Here is a 20,985-nt window from a genome sequence, read left to right as displayed (position 1 = left end):
GAATCTTGCAAACTTGTAGCGGATTTATTTAGAAGTATAACATCATCCGCATAAAGCAAAGAGCATACATTAACGTCTCCAATTCTGATATCATGTTTAATACCACTTTCCTTCATAATGTGATCCACATAGATAATGAATAACAGAGGGGATAATGTACATCCTTGTCTCACACCAGATTTAATATTAAACCATCTTCTTCTTTTCTATCTAATGGTTATAAGAATTGCTTCATTAAAAGAACTTTGAGTAGTTTTAATGTCTTCCTCTTCAAACACAGAGGAATAACGTGCATTATTATCCCTTATGTACAAGGCATCAGTGAACGTATAGCAAAAGTTTTAAAACCACTGAATATTTTTGTTGCCTTTCGACCATTTAAAAAATCTCCATCTTTCTCACTTCTCCTAAGGACAAGCTTCCACATCTTAATCATCCAGGTGTCTACCAGATTCCGTGCTCTTGTGGATTATCTTATTTCGGACAAACAGGAAGATCTGCCTCTATTCGGCTAGAAGAACACCAATCTTATATTGAATACTTTAAACCTGAAAAGTCTGGACTTTCTGAACATGCCATCTTCACTAGACACAGAGTTCATTGGAGAAAGACAAGAGTTCTTCACAAAAGTCAGTTTCTCGTGGAACACCTTTATAAAGAAACATGTGAAACTCTACTTCATTCTCCTAACTTAAGCAGATCCGACGGCTTACGTCTATCCCCTTTATGGGAGATAGTACTTTACAAATCAGCGAATCTTTCCTAACTTTTTATTGTATTAATTTTTTTTTTTTTTTTTTTTTTTTAGGAAAGTTATTGACATTTTTAGTTATCTTACACCAGCTACTTAGGTGGCGCTTTTTGGAATTGTCAGTTAGTGTTTAATTTTGAGCTTAATGTACTGAAGATGCCTGTGACACACAGGCGAAAATTATACTAATAAATAATCTTTCTACGTGAATTTTTTCCGTTATTTATTGTGTACCGATATGTCTACTCACGGTTTACCTCTTTTAAAACTTATTGTTTCATTTAGCAATTTTTCGAAGTAATTACTCCACTCTTCAAGGTTATCTTTTTCTCCTTTTTTCATGTCATCTTTATCATCTCTAATTCCTTTTACAGCACTCTTTTCTCCATTTCTGAGCTTTTTCAACAACCTCCAGAATATTTTGCCACCTTCTTGATATTTATTTTCTATATTCTTGAAAAAGTCCTCCCATGACTTTTGTTTAGCTAGTTTTACACACTGTTTAGCTTTCTTACATTTGTCTCTGTATTCTCTAAGAGCACAAGCTGACTTATTTGCCAGGAACTTTTGATATGCTTTCTTCTTTTCCTTCACTGCATCTTTTACTTCTTGTGTCCACCATGGAGTTCTGATTTTTCTATCCTTGCAGACAACCTCACCACATGTCTCTCTGGTTGAATCAATCAGGGATTTCTTCAAGGTTTGCCACTGAATCTCCAAGGTTTGGTTCCTGTTCTCAACTGATATTAGTGTAAATTGATGGTATTGCTTTAACAGTATATGTAAAAGTTTATGCTTCACAAATTTGCATTATAAATAAAAACTTATCTCTAAAGAGAAAAGAGCCCACAAATTTAACAACAGATTAAAAGAACATAAACATCATACAAATTTCTTGTCTTCTCTTCAAGATCACAAGATATGATGAAAATATACAAACTTCAAACTTATACACTGTCTTCTGCTCTCAATAATGGCCATAAAATATAATTACTTAAATCATACTGTTTTTCTTTTAAAACAAGAAAATAATTTGTGCACAACTTTTCTTAAGAATGAATTTCTTCTTTCATATTGTCTCTACAATATCAGTTCCTTTCCTATTTCTTTGAAATATAATGATAATTTTTAAGTTTCATTTTTCCTTGTGGAAACTTCTTCCTTAATCCTTGGACACAAAAAGTTGACTAATTTCAGGTTCACAGTTTCTGCATAACATATCAAAAGGAACTGTCCTTTATTTGAGGAGAAACTATATATCAATTTTCTAGACTACAACTCAGCTTCCTTTGAAAGAAATTCATCCATTAATTTTTGGGATAGCTTTTTGTTTCCCCTCATAATGCTCTTTTTAGCTTAAGAATTCCTTTAAACTATATTTCTCCCTTAAACTTCCAACTTTTTAGAACATCTTCGTTCTAATCAGTGCAACAGCTATTCTAGCGTGTTATAACCCCCATATAACACGCCATTCCTACAACAAGGTTTAGCTCTAACACGGTTCAAGAATTGAGGAAAATCCCCATATAGCACGGCATTCCTACAACACGTTCTCGTTCTAACACAGTTCGAGAATTGGGGAAATCCCCATACAACATGGGATGTCATGGGAGCTTTTAAGAGCAAGCACCATCTCATTCAATATTTTTCATTCGAGCGTGTATGTTGTGTCAGATTTGCGTACAGAATTTTAGAATTTATTAGAATTTTAAATTCATTTTGTTCGTGGAGTATTAAAATATTTTAAGACTGTCACTGTTTTCTTCTTTGTACTATTCTTTGTATGTATTATTGAATCTTTTTTAAAGAAGTGTTAAATATTTCTTTTTTGTGAATTAATTTGTAGCCCTGAACAATATCTGCTGGAAGTAAAAAAGTACCTCTTAAAAGACATTTCATCTTGCTAGAATTAAAAATACAAATTTTGGATCATCTTAAAAATGGGGGAAAAGTATCATATGTTGCAAAAACCTTGGATTTAAATGAAGTAACAATCCGGGCCATACAGAAAAATGAACAGAAAATTGGGGCTTCCGCTGCAGGTTGTTCGATCTCTGCAAATACAATAGCTTGTCTCAGAGCACCAATACTTGATAAAAGGAAAAAGCTCTCAGTATTTGGATTGATGACTAATCAAAAAAAAAAAAAGGATCCCACTGAACACCAATGTTGTTAAACTTTGTTGCTTGCAAAGATTGGTTCAGCCATTTTAGAAAATGCTAGAAGACAACAGATCAGGTTTTTAATGCAGACGAGATGAGCCATTGGTGGAAAAAAATGCCCAAGTGAATATTTATTTTAAAAAAATGAAAAAGTTGCACCTTTTCATTTTTCATGAAATTCAGGCAATCACATGGTAAAACCCATGCTAGTTTATAAATCCTCTTGCAATGAAAAACCTAAATAAGAGTGCTTTACTGGTATATTGGAAGACAAATAAGAAAGCTTGCGTAACTACTGATTTATTTAAAAAACGGCTTCTAAACTGTTCTGTACCAAGTTTACTAATATGTAACATTAGTAAAGAAATATTGGATTACAAGAAATAATGCAATTTCATTATATATTTAGAAAACAATAACATGCAGCTCTTAGATGTGAACTGTAGACTAAATTACACAAAGATTATTGAAGAAAAAATGAAAGAGTTTGAGAACAGGAACCAAACCTTGGAGATTCACTGGCAAGCTTTCAAGAAAACTCTGATTGATTCAGCCAAAGAGGCATGTGGTGAGGTTGTCTGCAAGGATAGAAAATTCAGAACTCCATGGTGGACACAGAAAGTTAAAGAGGCAGTGAAGGAAAAGAAGAAAGCATATCAAAAGTTCCTGGCAAATAAATCAGCTTATGCTCTTAGAGAATACAGAGACAAATGTAAAGAAAGCTAAACACTTTGTAAAACTAGCTAAACAAAAGTCATGGGAGGACTTTAGCAAGAACATAGAGAATAAATATCAAGAAGGTGGTAAGATATTCTGGAGGTTGTTGAAGAAGCTTAGAAATGGAGAAAAGAGTGCTGTAAAAGGAGTTAGAGATGATAAAAGGTGACATGAAAATGGGAGAAAAAGATATCCTTGAAGTATGGAGTAATTATTTTGAAAAAGTGCTAAATGAAACAAACAGTGATAGCACAGTGGTAAAAAACACTCAACAGGCATACAGTCAGGAATACATATCGATACTTGAAGTAGAAAAAGCCATCAAAAGCTTGAAATGTGGAAAAGCAGGAGGAATAGATGATATTTGACCAGAAATACTGATGTATTGTGGTATAAAAGTTTTACAGTGGCTGCACTGCATAATTCAGAATGGCTGGGCAGAGGGACGAATCCCATATGATTGGAGTAGCGTTCTCATAGTACCCATATATAAAGACGGAAATAAAACTGAATGTGAGAATTACAGAGGTATTTCACTACTGAGTGTTCCTGGTAAGATTTATGCCAGTATACTTGAGAAATGGTTGAGAAGAATTGTGGAAGAAAAGCTTGGTGAAGAACAAGCTGGATTCAGGCCAAATAGAGGCAGTCAGGATCAGATCTTCACTTTATGACAAATAGTTGAGAAAGCATGGGAATATAACAAAGATCTGTATTTAAGTTTTGTCAATCTGAAAAAGGCATATGACAAGGTGCCAAGAGAGAAGCTATTCAATATGCTACAGTTATATGGTGTCAATGGGGCATTATATCAAGCAATACTTAATCTTTATTTGATTTGCAAGTCAGCAGTTAGAATTGAAGGAAGTACAGGAAGATGGTTTAATGTTAAATCTGGTGTGAGACAAGGATGTACATTATCCCCTCTGTTATTCATTATCTATGTGGATCACATTATGAAGGAAAGTGGTATTAAACATGATATCAGAATTGGAGACGTTAATGTATGCGCTTTGCTTTATGCGGACGATGTTATACTTCTAAATAAATCTGCTACAAGTTTGCAAGATTCCCTGACTAAACTGAATAACTGTTGTAATAGATATTGTATGAAGGTCAGCAATAAAGAGACAAAGACAATGAAAATAGGTAGAATCGTTGAAAATGTCAACTGTGTTTTGAACGGAAAACCTGTGGAACAAGTAAAACATTTCAGCTACTTAGGTACGAATTTTAGTGAACGATGGTAAATTAAATATGGAAATTGACAACAGAATCAACAAAGCTGGTATGGTAGGAAGTCAATTGAATAAATTCATATGGAATAAGAGAGAAATTAGTCAAAACACTAAATTAGCTGTATACAAGACAGTGTTCAAACCAGTTTTAACTTATGGATCTGAGAGCTGGGTTAGAAGTAAAACACTCGACTGAAGATTAGAGACTGCAGATATGGGAGTCCTGAGAAAGATTAGAGGCCTGAACAGATGGCATCAATGGCAATATCATATTAAAAACGAGGATGTCATTAAAGAACTAGACATTATTAGCATCCAGGAATGTGTTAGCAGAGCTAATCTCAGGTGGTATGGTTACTTATACAGAATGGGCGAGGAAAGCAAAACAAGTGTTCTCTGCAAGGTTGGCAGGAAAACAACCCAGAGGAAGACCAAGATATAGGTGGATTGATAATGTACAATGTGACTTAGACAACAGAAATATAAGATCTGATGATGTTGGAGTCTTGACAAGTAGCAGATTGATTTGGAGGAAAATTGTAGTTAGGAAGTTAGTAATGATGTAAATTTTTCATGTAGTACTATCATATCCTGTACACCCCCCTTGAGGGTACATGGCAGGAATTTGATGATGATGATAACATACATGACAAATAAACCTAAGTTATCCTTCCTTTCTATTTATTTATTCTTTCAAAATCAAATGTTGCTTAAAATTAAAAAATATATATAAGATAATCTGATATCACCAGATAGCAGATATAGTACAGGTCTCTACAGCATTGTTTCCAGACTATGTAAAAAAATAAATTAAAAAAAAATAGAAAAAAAAAGTATTCTAGCTCACCCACAGTACGAATGTGCTATAGGTTTACAGAAACCTTTCATGGGTGGGAACACACACACACACACACACACACACACACACACACACACACACACACACACACACACACACACACACACACACACACACACACACACACACAAAAGGATCTTTATTTGTTTTCATTTTAGCTTCTTTCAACAATGCTTTTATATCTTCTGTCAATGCTATTTCTCAAATCATTTGTTCCTGTCAAAACAAATGCTTTCACCTCTCCCTACAGAGAAATCATTGCTGGAAAGCAGAGAGAATAACTTTTGTAAATAATAAATCAAAAGCAAAGAATAAATGGTCATCTTAAGTCTCAATAACAGTCCCCTTCCCCGACATTTTTTTTTTTTTTTTTTACAGAATATGACTATAAACTTCAAAAAATGGCAATTTTAACCCTGAAAGCAATCTGGAACCAGTGTTTAACTTTATAAACTCAGTGGCATTATAATCAAGAGTTAAGAATATTAATAATTTTTTGTGCAACAATTATTGACAATATATAATGTAATCAAATGGAGAATGAATTAAAATCCATTATAAAAATTTAGTATTTCATTCAGTTTCAAGGCAAATAGTGAATGAATTCTACCTACCTCAAGATCATAAGAAGATCTAATATTTCTTAAACTTTTTTCAATCAATTCCCATCGCTTTTCTATTCTTTTTTTGTCATTCTCCTATAATATTAATACCAAATTATCAAAAATGCCAAATAGTCAAATTCTGGCTTTTTTTAAAAAAATCATTAACATAAAATGCAAGGGTAGGAGAATTGTTGTAATTTATGAAATTTTAGCTTAAAAAGCTTTTATGAATATCTCTCATTACAATAATATAGTAAAATATCATAAATTCAATCACATACACACTTTGATCAAAACAAACTCGATAGCTCAGTCTGTTTCGAAGTCCTTTCGTTGGAAAGAACTTGGCTTAAATTCCATCTAGGATGTGTAAGACCTTTATAAGGGATTTTCAAATGAAGGTGAGTTAGATGGTCTCGTGTGAAGGTGGGGGTTTCTCTCCAAGAAACTCGAGTTTTTCATTCCTCGGCCAGAAGAACACATCTAGTTTACACACAATATATATACAGTGGTATCTCGCTAATCCGCACCTCTTTAGTCCGAACCGCGATTTAAAAGAAGAAGAAAAAAAGTTTTATTACGTATTATTATTTTGTGTGCTAGTATTTTTATTTAATAATTATTATTTTAACTATTATTTATTTTATTATTATTATACATTATAACTATGGTGATACACAAAAAGAGGAAATTCAAAACGTGCATAATTTGGTTAAAAATATAAATCCGTATGTTGAAATTTCACAAACAAGTGTTGCGGAATGCATTATAGGTAGAACCGAAAGTGAATTTGAAATCAAATCATATGCTGAAATTATAAATATGACTCTGTAGAATGAATTAGAAGACGATGATAAAGAACTTGAAAAAAAAAAAGTAAAACATGAAGAGGCAGTTGACAGTTTTAACATGAGTATAGAATGAGCTAAGCAGAATGATATGCCATTCCACAAAATTTTGTTGCGAATGCAGCTCCGAGAAGAAGCATTCGAAAGAAGTTTAGCATCCAAGAAGCGAAAGAAAATCAGACTTTTTTACAAAGAAATAAAAAAAGGGTTTTTTTTGTATTATTTTGTGAAACTTTTTTTTGTGTTGTGTACAAGAAAGTGATATATTTAAGCAAATTAAGTTATGTATTGAAGTATGCAATTTTATTAAATCAGAATCCTAAACAATACAGGTACATACAAACTAAATTTTTTATTGAAAGTTTATTTTTCACTTGGTTAGAGTATAATAAATTTAGTTTAATCCTTTATCCAAGTGTGAGCAAACAAAGTTTGCGCCTGAAAGTATCTTCAGGACTGGGGTAAGGTGGTACAACACCAGAACACTCCTTGCAAAGGTGGAGCAAGCTACCAACACTCCTATCTCAGTATCGCCCATACTCTAACCAAGTGAAAAATAAACTTTCAACATCTTTATCTAGATCCAGAGTAATTTATTAAAAAAGGGTGGCACACCATTTGGCAACTCCTACAGGTAAAGATGACCTGCTAATGCTTCTGTCTGGTATCTCCACTTGGGCCTGGCTCCCACTGAAGAGACCTCAATAAAGGTCGAAACTAGTCTGGGTTGTGGTCCTTTGCTTAATGCATAGCATTAGACATATCCGCAAGGAGATGTGTTTTGCATTATGGGCGATACTGAGATAGGAGTGTTGGTAGCTTGCTCCATCTTTGCAAGGAGTGCCCTGGTGTTGTACCACCTTACCCCCAGTCCTGAAGATACTTTCAGGCAAACTTTGTTTGCTCACACTTGGATAAAGGATTAAACTAAATTTATTATAAATTTTTTACTAAAATAAACTTGTGTATTGTATTATTTTTTGTTTTACATTACAGTACAGTAGCTTTTTTTCTATCAGTTACTTCGTTTATTTACAGAATTAAATTTATGTACCATTAGAATCTGATTATTGTTGTTTTAAACGATAGTTATTGTCGTCTCTTGGGGGGATATTTGCTAATCCAAACGAGCACGGTTTTTATTAGTTCGGATTAGCGAGATACTACTGTATGTATATATATATATATTTAAATACAAAATCCTAAAAGTATGATTATGAAACCAATCAGGGCAGGTCAAGGGCAATAGCTTTAACGGCCTTTAAATAACTGTAAATGATAACTATGCAAGAGCTATCTCAGTTGCATAGTTATCATTATTACAAACTTCACTACCATTACCATTTCTCTATTTTTTCTATCTTTTCCTCTCTACTCTCTCTCTCCCCCTCCAGCATTCCTTTCCATCTTCTTTTAGCTTCCTCCCCTCTGTCTTCTCATTTCCCTTCATAACCAATATGAACATCTTTTTGTAAGGCATCAATTTATAATTTTTGCATAGCAAGTCGATTTCCATTATGTGAGTTGCCTCCCTCCACCAGTTCAGTTTATTTTCTATATTGTGCTTGATTTGGCTTATTTGTTTGTGTTAGTTTTTAAAGGAAATTTATTTCAGTCAGAGAGTGTAGTTTTGGATTAGATGTAAGGATAGAGTGGCATGGAGTGAGAGGAAATAGATTTTTGGATATGATACCCAAACAGTGAGTGACAATTCCCCTTGCCAATACTTGGCATCGACTGTGCCTCCTACATTCCACTACTTGGATTCTTCCCATCCAGCCATAACATGGCAGAGTATGTATCAATGAGATGAGCCAGCTGACCACAATGCCTCTGACTCATTACTGATTCAGGCTTGTGTGCTAACTGATGGATAGACTGAATCACAACTATTTTTACTGACATACTCATCAACTGTAGGAGGTTTTGAGTCTCTATACATATGGCATGTCCTTGAAGGATATCACTAACACATCATGGAGAAAAGAGGGGAGGACACAAAATCAGAACTGCTCTGGAGGCTAAACATGACATCTGCTTTCAAGTCTTCAAGAAGCAGTATGGTGGTGTTTCATCACTGATGAGGGTCATTACCATTTGTGGCCTAGTTGGCATTTCCTCCAACTAGGAAAATATCCTTTTGTAGTGGGAATGCTTGATGAGTATGCCAAAGCTTTTTTTTTGTGGAAAGAGGCACACCATGAGAAGGTGGGATTGATCATTATTCACCTTAGATCGGACACACATTCTTGAATGCTAACAATGTTAACTTACTTTCTGATGTCTTTATTTTTTATATAATTCTACCACTGATGCCAACCTTTCCAAGTTTTTTTCAGAACTATCACATCTGTAGGTTCTAGTTTCTGGTCAAATCTTGGAACCATTAATTAAAACTGGTTTGAACAGTACTGCATACTGCCAATTTAACCTCTCTACCAGATGAGATAGATGAAATAATCAGTTCACATTAGCATTTTTTATGGATCAAAACTTCATCGGTATTCTATCCTTTATCATGTAATTACTCTCCTCAGCCATTAGTGGATTAACTGTAACAGAGCAACTTTTCTGTAACTTGTCTTAAATTGTACTGTGTTATTTGGAATTTCTTTTCTTGTCCGAGGTTTCTGAACATATAGAAATTATAATGTATTAAAATGAATGTTATACCTCTACTGTTAAAATGCATTAATTAATATATATTAAAGTATATGTAAAACAGAAAGTAAGAGATTAACCCATATTATAGCAATGACAAAGTAAAAACAAAAGTTTGCAAGGTCATGCAAATATAGAAATATGTCCCCCCCCAAGAACGGAGGGAGCAGAAGTGATGTCATCATTCTCGCAGGTAATCCTGGAAAACAAAGAAGTAGTAACAATATAAAAGGGGCTAAAACGCTCTCTCTGAGCTCTGGGTTTTTTTTCGTCTCCAGATTTTGGTTCCAGGTACATCACCCCCAGGTATGGGGGGGGGGCTGTTATTTTGATGTATTTCTTGTGGATGTAAGGACGTGCTACGAGAGCATGGTTACCCGTTAGAAATCGCGGTGACTTCGGTAGTTCCATTCCAGTTTCCCGATGGAAGATCAATCTAAACTTTCTCATCAAACTTCTACAGCAGAAACACCAGGATCGTCCAGGCAACAGCCAGTACCCAGGAAGAAGATGCAACGTCAAGCTAAAATAGCTGAGATTTGTCCAAGTTGATTGAACTGCGTTTGTAAGTCAATGTAAGTAAGCACAATTTTGTTAATGTCATAAAAGCTTACAACTGAGAATTGTATGTGTGCTGACAGGAAATTGTTGTACTTAGTTAATAAGTTGCAGTAATGAAAGGGAAAACGAATGTTAACCTATATATGAAGTGAACGAAGTTTAGCTAAGTGTAACATAAGAAGCACCTACATGTCTAATTTACATATCTAAGCATTGTGACAGGGTTAACTGAGTGTTGTGTGTATAATGTTTAGTCACATATTTTGCCTACTGTGTATGTAATAGGCCTTAGAGAGTTAATGTCTCCTATTTGTTTGTGCATTGTACTATTTTACTAGGTTAAAATAAAATGTTTTGTTTGTGTAATTATCTTGTCTGATCTATTTGCCAATGCACTGTCTCCAACAAATTTAGCGAACCTGCGAGTCTGTTTAATTAAGAATTGCCATGACTAGCTGTAAAGGATTGTGTATGTTAAATTTGATCTTGCATATGTTCCATACTTAAATTCTCAAGCTATATATATAATTTAGAATGAGACAGTCATTAAACAAATAAATTTTTTCTAAATTGCATAGTTTGAGAGTTGGTGACCTGTTTATCGTGGATACACTAATAACAAAGGTCATTCACTAGTTGTGTGGACATAAAGAAGATTATAAATGATTAATAGCGAAGTTTATATTAAGCAGATTATAGTTTTATTTGAGTAAAGTAGGAGAAATAAGTTATGCTTAAAGTGCACGTGCAAAAGGAATAAAAGATGCGGTTGATAGCAATATAAAGTTGATGATAGAATATTGATAATAGACGCAATCAGAAGAACCTCTTAAATATATAATATCTTAAATATTCATAACATAACAAAAATAAGGAGAATTTTACAGCAATGCTAGATGGGTGGCCAAGTTTAAAATTTATTATCCTGAGACAACAGGATATTTATTTATTGTGTACTCTTCCCAAGAATAAAAATGAATTTCAAGTCTGTGCAAATAAATACTCAATCTTGAAATTACTACTGATCAGCCTTTGCAATGAATTTATTTAGTAGTAGTAAATTTGCTGTTTTTTATTCATCAAATCAGAGCAATGGAACAAGACAATTTATGTTCTTTCATTTCATTGGCAATACTGCAAAAGTTATTTTTGCACAATTTTCAAATACTGGCACTGAAAATCATTATGTTAAATATTTATAGTTTTTTAAAGTAACATTACTTGAATAAATTTAGTTTAATCCTTTATCCAAGTGTAAGCAAACAAAGTTTGCCCCTAAAGTAACTTAATGGAATGAGGCAACTCATGGTAAAGGTGGACCAAGCTCTCATAACTCCTTGTCTTAGTATCTCCCATAATGCAAAGCACATCTCCTTGCGGACATGTATAATGCTATGCATTAAGGGAAGGGCCACTACCCAAACTAGTTTCGACATTTATTGAGGTCTCATCACTGGGAGCCAGGTCCAGAGGTGGTGATACCAAGGTGGAAGCAATGGAGAAGTCATATTTACCTATACGAGTTGCCAAAAGGTGTCTCACCTTATTATTAAATTACTCTGGATTTAGAGAAAGATGATGGAAGTTTTTGTCACTTGGTTAGACTACAATAAATTTAGTTTAATCCTTTATCCAAGTGTAAGCAAACACAGTTTGTGCCTGAAGTATCTTCAGGACTGAGGCAGCTCGTGGTAAAGATGGACCAAGCTCTCATCACTCCTTGTCTTAGTACCTCCCACAATTTGTTTGCTTACACTTGGATAAAGGATTAAACTAAATTTATTATAGTCTAACCAAGTGAAAAAAAACTTCCAATAACATTTCTTGAAATAAATATGAACTTTGTTTTCTTTCCTTGCAAAATACCAATATTGTCAAAAGGCATAATTACAGGCAAAGAACTGTCCTGCAAAATGTATAACAGTCCTTTGTCTGAACAATTATTTTCTATGGTCTGATTTTACCTTTCTCACTTATAGCTACCGCTCTTCAATACACAATACTATTTAACCATTTATCTCTCATGCAATTACCTAATTCTATGAATGCAGTCAGATATAGCTTCAGACATCCTCTGGCCACATTACATGCACTACTGATTTCTTTAGTATGCACTTTTTCATGCGAAAAACCTTGATCTGACCAGTTACTTTCTCAGTCTATCATAATCACCTGCCTTATATAGTTTATACATATATATATATATCCTCTTTATTATTATTATTCATGTCTCCCAGGATTTTCCACTTCCCAAGTTAAAATTGCACCATCTCCCCGCCCCCACAAATGTTGGCAAAGCAGATACCTCATTTAAGTACAGATCTTAAGAAGCCATTACTAAATTAAATGTTCGTGTATCACAAATCCATTCCATCACATGCTGCTTAAGATAATTATTCTACAGTAATTATAAAATTGTCTTCCCTTCCCGCAGTCTATATAGGTGAAATCATCCAAAGAAGACTGTTATTAGATAGTCCTCCTTGTATTCCTCAGATTTGTTTGTCTATGGAGTTCACAGTCCTTGATGATCCTGGCCTATAGCAGCATGCAGCTATGCATTTTGTCCTTGTCAATCTCTACCTAACACCATACAACTTCAAATCCTTTGGCTGTATTACTCATACTTCCATCACTGCCATTTTGATCTCTACTCTGGTTTGCCACTGCTATCATTAGCAAAAGCCCCATTCCCTTTCTGCCCTATCCTCTTTCCTGAATATAGTGCATCCATCTTGTTCTATTCTATTTGTTGGCCTGATTGGCCAAGTGGTTAGCATACCCACTCTCCAGCCAACAGGTTGCAGGTTCGAATCCCTCCAATAGACATGGATGTTTGTGATTGTCTTTAGGTGGAAGATGAATTTCATCACCAGGCATGAGACCACTGCCCTGCTTATTGGAGGCCTGAAGTGGCTGAAAAAGTTCCATGTTTGGTCTCTAGAGCAGGGTTTCCGGACTATGTAAAAATAAATTTTAAAAAAATTACAAAAAATATATAAAATATAAAACTGATAAAAAATGGGGGGAAAAATCCTTAGCCAACCCACAGTACAAATGTATTATATGTTAAGTAATAACCTTTCATAGGTAGCAACCACATAAAAAAATAATAATAAAATAAAATAAAAGTAGTGGGAATGCCAATTTTAGCAATGCTAAAAATACATTGTATTTATTTCTAATGCTAAATTATAATGCATTTCTTTTAGACCAGAGATTAAGGTTCCCCCAACACACAAAGTATGTTTACATCAGTAATCCAAAACAACGTATATGCCATTCTATGCATGTCTTCATAGTGAAGAATTTATGGAGACACAATACGGATGTTAAAATAATTACTTTACTTAAACTTTAGGAAAATAAAATTTGACGTTTCAACTTCTGTACTGAGGTCATTATCAGGAAAAATAAATATGTATAAATACAAGCTACATGACACTGCACTATACAAAAGTAAGGTGAATCTAAATGTTTGTTAATTGTTTAACCTGGCCTGACTTCTCGTGGAAAAAACTAAAAATAAAAATAAATAAAATAATATAAATATATATAGAAAATTTAAATAAAAACAAAATATAAACGGAACTACATTAAACATTTCTAAAGTCCTCTTGTATTGAGATCTACTGTTTGGGCTTGTTCTTGTTGCTATACGGATTGCAGATGGATCCTCCATATTCTTGGAATGATTAATCCATCATTTTTGTTCAGGTTTGGATAATGTTTCAGCATTTCACAAGCTTCTTTGAATTTTCTTTCAACCCAGGTTTTGGTGTGGTGTAGGGACTTGGAGCTTTTCCAGAATTGACTGGAATTGAATTCCACAAGAGGTCAGGCTAGGTTAAATAATTAACAAGCAGATTCATCTTACTTTTGTATAGTGCAGCATCATGTAGCTTGTATCTTATACATATGTATTTTTCCTGATGATGACCTCAATACAGAGGTCAAAATGGTGAATGTTACCTTCCTAAAGTTTAAGTAATTATTCTAACACGTGTTGTGTCTCCATAAATTCTTCAATATGAATGCTGACCACCGTGCAACCTTAAAAGAAAGAATTCTATGCATGTGACTGGAGAGAACTCTACTGAATGACTTACCCAACGTTACTTACCAGAAAGGGAGCTAAGCTAATTCCATTATTTGATGAACTTCAATTCTGAATTCCAAACTCTATATACAAAATTAATCAACACATTCCAACAATGAACCTATTATTAAGTTAAACAAGGGTATACATATCCAACTTTCATGTTGCTCATGCATCAGTAAGCTAATTATACTACAGAATTAATGCATTTAAATCATATATAAATCAACAATGTCAATCCTCTTTAATAAAACCTACATCATCAATGGGATATAAACTCTCTGGAGAACATGGCATTCGAACATGATCAGAATCCCATTTATCTTGATAACTATCTGGATATGGGCGGGGAGGATCTCCATCTCTTAAATATGGCTAAGAAAAAGTTTTAAATAAGTGCTACATATAAATTCTTATGACATAAATATAATTTTTTTTTAATTTTTTATAAAACTATCAATGAAATTTCATGGAAAATTTAAATTTTTGTGGTTATGAATAATATATTCATATTTACAACTAACTTGATGATTTACACTTATTATTGGCTTAATGGTAAAATAAGACACATTTCATAAGTATATAAATCAACATCAAGTTTAATCAAATACTGCTTATATTGTATTTTTTGTGCATACCATGCTTCCACATTTATGATACTTTGTGATTTAAGAAGTTAAATTCATGTAAAAAAGCTGAAAAACTTCATAATAAAGGGGTAAATCAAACTGAAGAAGATAAAGGAAACAAACAACAACATTAATCTTACATGATGACTGATTTCAAAAATAGCTGATATCAAGGAGAGAAGTGAAGATGATTCAGTCTTTCAAATATTTAATTATCCTTTTCTGTTTATAGAAAACCTACCCAAACATACACAGAGCAGTTGCACCACCATCTGTCCTAAAAGTATGGTATTCTCACAACACACACACACAGAGAGAGCAAGGAATATATGCTTTAATGAAACAAATCTTGCCCAAAAACTCAGTTGCCAGTGTCATCCTTTTAAGTCAATAGCTATAATCTTTATAAAATAGACAAAATACTCTATTTCCCTCTCACAAGATCACAACAAAATAATAGCAACCTTCATCCATTCTCTGAAGGGCTAGCTTCATCCTCTTTCACACGAGCGTGTAAATCCATGTTTGCACATCTTAGCCTAATTTCAGCAGAATGATAGATCTCTATAACATCCATTTTGAAGAACCTAAAGCTACATATGCTATCACCAGTAACAGCAAGTCAGAAATGGAAGAATGTTCTGGATACCCCTTTCACTAAGGATTAAATGGAAGAGGACAACTCTAGTGAACAGAAATCACTATAAACCGATTCTGTTTTTAGAATCAGCATTAGCTTTGAAACTCTCTCCTAACTTAACCTCAATAAGTATAACTATTATGAACAGAATTAGGTATTTTTATTGGTTGTTAACAAATAAACATAAAAAAACGCCAATTTCTTTTTCAGAATAAGTACGTAAGCTATCAAGGTTTATAGAAATTAAAGAATAAGACTGAAACTTACATGAAAATAAATGTAATAGATGTAGAATTTTTGCCTTAGTATCTAAGGTATCATTGTGTATTTAGTATACTGACAACAGAACACATCTATAATGCAAAAACACAGAAGTAATTTCAAACATGCCAATATAGCATAAGACAGCAAATCTAATGTGTCCTAACCAAACCTATAAAGGAAGTTGGAGGCAAGAAAGATCGAGTTATTTGTGCTATGGGTGACTGTAATGCAAAAGTTGGATCAGAGAGAGAACATCTACACACATGGGCCATTTGGACTTGGAATTTGCAATGAGCAAGGACAAAAATTGATTGATTTCTGTAACAAGCACAGTCTCATCATAACTAACACTTATTTTGAGCAAAATCTAACAGCAGGATACACATGGGAAAGTCCGGATGGAAGATACAAAAATCAGACTATATTGTGGTCAGTAAATGTTACTTCAATGGAATATGGTGATGCCAAGTGCTGACTCTGGATCTGATCAAGGGCCGGTCCGAGAGTATCTGATGCCCCTAGGCAAAGAAAATTTAGGCGCCCCTATGCATTGTCTCTCTATACGTATTCATACTCACAAACATATGCCCCGAAGTCTTAGCGCCCTTAGCCGATTGCCTAGGTTCGCCTAATGATCAAACCGGCCCTAATCTGATCATAGACAATGAAGATGAATATTTGCCTGAAAACAATAAAAATTAAAAGAAGTCAACCCCTAAAATGGGATCTGCAAATGGTACAAAATCCATTAGTAAAATCAAAATTTAATGAAAATGTTCCAGAACTGCTGTTTGCACAGTTCTTCTTCTTCTTTCAGTCTGCCTTATCCCATGTTAAACGGGGTCGGCGCACCAATCTTTAACCTTCCTCTTCCAAGTTCTCTGGTCCAGAGCATCCTTCGGACTCCATCCTTTCTCCCAAAGATCCTCTGTCATCTTATCCCTCCACCTGAGCTTGGGCCTGCCTCTTTTCCTCCTTCCCTCCAACTCCATATACTCCACTCGTTTACCAACATACTCCTCACCCTTCCTCTCAACATGTCCAAACCACCTCAGCCTACTTTCTTGTATCTTCTTGCCAATTGGTCCCACCTTAACCGTCCCTCTGATGTAGTCATTCCTTATCCTGTCCTTCTTTATCACACCACTCATCCATCTCAACATCCGCATCTCCGCTACCTCCATCTTCCTCTCCTGTGCCTTGGTTATAGGCCACGTCTCCGCACCATGGAACATCGCCGGCCTCACGACCATCTTATAGAGCTTTCCTTTCCTCTTACAACTCACTCTCTTGTCATACAGGACCCTGCTCATCTTCCTCCAATTCATCCAACCGCATGTTATTCGGTGCTGTATTTCCTCATCCAGGTCACCATTCCTCTCGACAACCGACCCAAGGTACTTGAATTTCTTCCCTGAAATTAGTCTTTCACCCTGGAGTCGTATGACGGTATCCTCGTCACTCCCCGTTGACATATATTCAGTCTTCACCCGGTTAATTCTCATGCCGCTCTCCTCCAATGCCTTTCTCCACTCTTCCAGGGTATTTTCAAGCTTCTTTCGGGATGATTCGCATAGAACAATGTCATCGGCAAACAGCATGCTCCATGGTGCCTCCTTCTTGACATCCTCCACTAGTACATCCATGACCAGGTCAAAGAGGTAGGGGCTCAGAGCTGACCCTTGGTGTAGCCCTACGACAATAGGGAACTCTTCTGTCATGCCGACACTAGACCTGACCTGAGTTTCTGTTCCCTCATACATCTCCTTCACCAACCTCAAGTATTTCTCCGACACCCCCTTCTTCCTCATACACCTCCATACCTCCTGCCTGGCCACTCTGTCGTATGCCTTTTCCAGGTCTATAAACACCATGTGCAGATCCAATTGCATCTCTCTATATTTCTCCATCAATCGCCTTAGCGCAAATATTGCATCCGTTGTCCCTCTTCCTGGCATAAATCCAAACTGCTCCTCACCAATTTTCGTTTCCTGCCGTAACCTTGCCTAAATTACTCTTTCCCATATTTTTAATGTGTGTGACATCAGCTTGATTCCTCTATAGTTGCCACAGTCTTGAACATCTTCTCTTCCTTTGTAGATTGGGACAAGAATACTTTTCCTCCATTCCTCTGGTATCTTTTCCTGTTGGGCTATTTTACACATCAGATCCCATAACATATCCATGCCCTCACTGCCCAAACTTTTCCACACTTCCCCAGGTATCTGGTCTGCTCCCACAGCCTTTCCATTCTTCATTTTTCTCAGTACCCAAACACCACTTCCTCTCTACTTATGTCTTGCACCGGTCTCTCATTTACCTCTCCATCCTCGCACCTCTCTCGGATTCTCCTCATTTAGTAGTTTTCGGAAATATTCTCTCCATCTTCCTCTGATTTTGTCCTCGTCTTGTAATATTACTCCTGAGGCATCCTTTATCTGCTTGACTGATGTTATGTCTTTCGAGGCCTTATCTCTGGCTTTCGCTATTCTCAACAACTGAGATTCGCCACTGTTTCTCTCCAGTTCTTCATAAACCTCATCAACTGCCCTCGCTTTCGCCCTTGCCACAGCTCTCTTTGCATTTTTCTTTGCTAATCTATATGCCTCCTTGTCGGCTCTAGTTCCAGTCATGTCCCATTTTTTCTTTGCCTCTTTCTTTTCCTTGATCTCCAACTGCACCTCCTCATTCCACCACCATGCCTCCTTATCCTCAGGTGGTCCCTTTCCTGATGTTATACCAAGCACCTCTTCTCCAATTTTTCTAATATTCCGACTATTAACGTCCCACCATTCTTCCACATCCTCTGGTAACTTCATTTCTTTCAATACCTCTTCTTTAAACTTATTCCTTGGTCCTTCCTCTTCCAATTTCCACCACTTTATTCTCCTCTGTACCCACCACTTCCGTCTATTCTTCTTTTCCCCTTTTATATCACAGTCTACCACAACCAACCTGTGCTGTGCTGTGCTGCTGCACTTTCTCCATTAATCATTTTACAGTTTTTCACCTCCTTCAGATGTTTCCTACGGCACATAATATAGTCAATCTGACTCATTATATCCCCGCTCTTATAGGTTATCAGATGCCCAACTCTCTTCTTGAACCACGTGTTAGCTATAGCCAGATCGAAGGCCACAGCATATTCTATGATTTTTTTACCTTCTTCATTTCTTTCACCACTACTCCAACCTCCATGTACCCTTTCTTCACCACTTCGTCGCCTTCCTACATGCCCGTTCAGATCTGCTCCGACGATCACTCTCTCACCATCAGGGATTCCCATTACTACTTGGTCAAGTTCTCTCCAGAATGTCTCTTTCTCCTCATCATCATCACAACCTACTTGCGGGGCATAGCCACACACTATAGTAGCCATACTTCCTCCCATCTCAAGCTTAACGCTCATAATCCGATCATTCTTCCGGCACACCTCGTTGACTTCACTCTTTAGCTCCTTATCGATGATAATTCCAACTCCGTTTCTTCCCTTCTCATTCACACCGCTATAAAACAGTTTATATCCCTCTGCCAGCTCCTTTGCTTTATTGCCTTTCCACCTTGTCTCCTGCATGCACAAGATCTTCAGCTTCCTTCTTCTCATCATGTCCACTATCTCCCTACTCTTCCCATTCATCGTACCCATATTCAGCGACCCGATTCTTACTTTACACACACACTCTTTCTGTTAGACTCGCTTCTTTAGCTGAACCCGTCCTTGGTTCAGTAGCCCTAGCCCACTTCTCACAGTCCTCGGGCGACAGAACTGCGCGTCGCTTACAGGGGACGCCCTAGCTGTGATCCTTTCTCTGTTATCTAACATTTCATCCTGGGTTTTGGCATGTTTTTTTTTACGGCTGGATGCCCTTCCTGACGCCAACCCTCCCCATTTATCCGGGCTTGGGACCGGCACTGAGAAGACTAGTTTGCACAGTTGCAAAACAAAAATGAACCCTCTCAGTGGAGTAGACTACAAACAGATATCATAACATCTGCTAAAAACCACATCAATAAACAAGAAGAAAGAAAGAAAAAAACATAGATAACACAAGAAGTAATCAACCTTATCGATGAAAGTAGAACATGGAAAAGAGGAGCAAATGAAGAAGAAAGATTAAGATATAAAACATTGGATAAAAGAATCAAACAGTTATGCAGGAGACAGAAAAAAAACTGGATAAATAGAGAATACACCGAAATAGAAGAATTACAAACTAGTAACAAAATTGGAGAAGCATTCCTGAAGGTGAAAGAACTTAATGAAAAAGCAAAATGTACACAGTCTAATAAAATCAAGGACAAAGATGGAAACATAATCACTGATAAGGTAAAGATAAATGGAAGATGGGTGGAGTACTTATCAGATCTCTATGATGCTGATGATAATGGTAACATGATAGATGATTCACAACACCTTAAGTTAAACGTAACAACAGATATCACTCTACCGACAAGAAAGAAAATAGAACACGCAATTAAGAATCTTCCTAATAATAAATCCCCTGGGTGCGATAATATCCTGGCTGAGCTGCTGAAAGCTTTGACTGGCAATAATAACAACTATTTAGTGGAATCCATTCAATACATCTATAAAACAATAGAATTACCTGGAGTTTTTACAACATCTGCATACCAATTCCAAAGAAAAATAATGCACAAAACTGCAAGGATTACAGAACTGTGAGTCTAATATTCCATGCATCTAAAATTATTTTAACCATTGTTAACAAAGAAATTAAAAGAACCTTAATCAGTGAATTAAGCTTCAGAAGAGGAATGGGAACCATTAATGCTATCCTGAAACTAAAAATACTAATAGAAATAGGAACATTCACATATGCTTCATAGACTTGCAGAAGACCTTTGACCAGGTAAAACATAGTAAAATGTTCAATATATTTGATAAATTAGACATAGAAGATCACGTACTTAAGATTATAAAAATGATTTA

At 35.5% G+C, this 20,985-nt stretch overlaps 1 protein-coding gene across 2 annotated transcripts in view; it reads right to left on the bottom strand.

Annotated features, from left to right (window-relative positions):
- The window catches only part of LOC150104404 (poly(ADP-ribose) glycohydrolase-like), a 351,154-nt gene that overhangs the window by 168,150 nt on the left and 162,019 nt on the right, over positions 1 to 20,985 (bottom strand). For both annotated transcript variants that reach the window (XM_090396352.1, XM_090396353.1), the window contains 2 exons: positions 14,760 to 14,876; positions 6,342 to 6,425 (listed from right to left, as the gene is read on the bottom strand). In XM_090396352.1, the coding sequence (XP_090252478.1) occupies positions 6,342 to 6,425; positions 14,760 to 14,876 (201 nt within the window). The remainder of the gene's footprint in view (positions 1 to 6,341; positions 6,426 to 14,759; positions 14,877 to 20,985) is intronic.

Source organism: Typopeltis vanoorti, chromosome 8 (genome assembly GCF_054136105.1).
Source record: "Typopeltis vanoorti isolate ZY-2024b chromosome 8, IOZ_Tvanoo_1.0, whole genome shotgun sequence".
Taxonomy (NCBI): Eukaryota; Metazoa; Arthropoda; class Arachnida; order Uropygi; family Thelyphonidae; genus Typopeltis; species Typopeltis vanoorti.
Note: the sequence above shows the minus strand (reverse complement) of the source record. Positions and strands in the feature narration are given on the sequence as shown.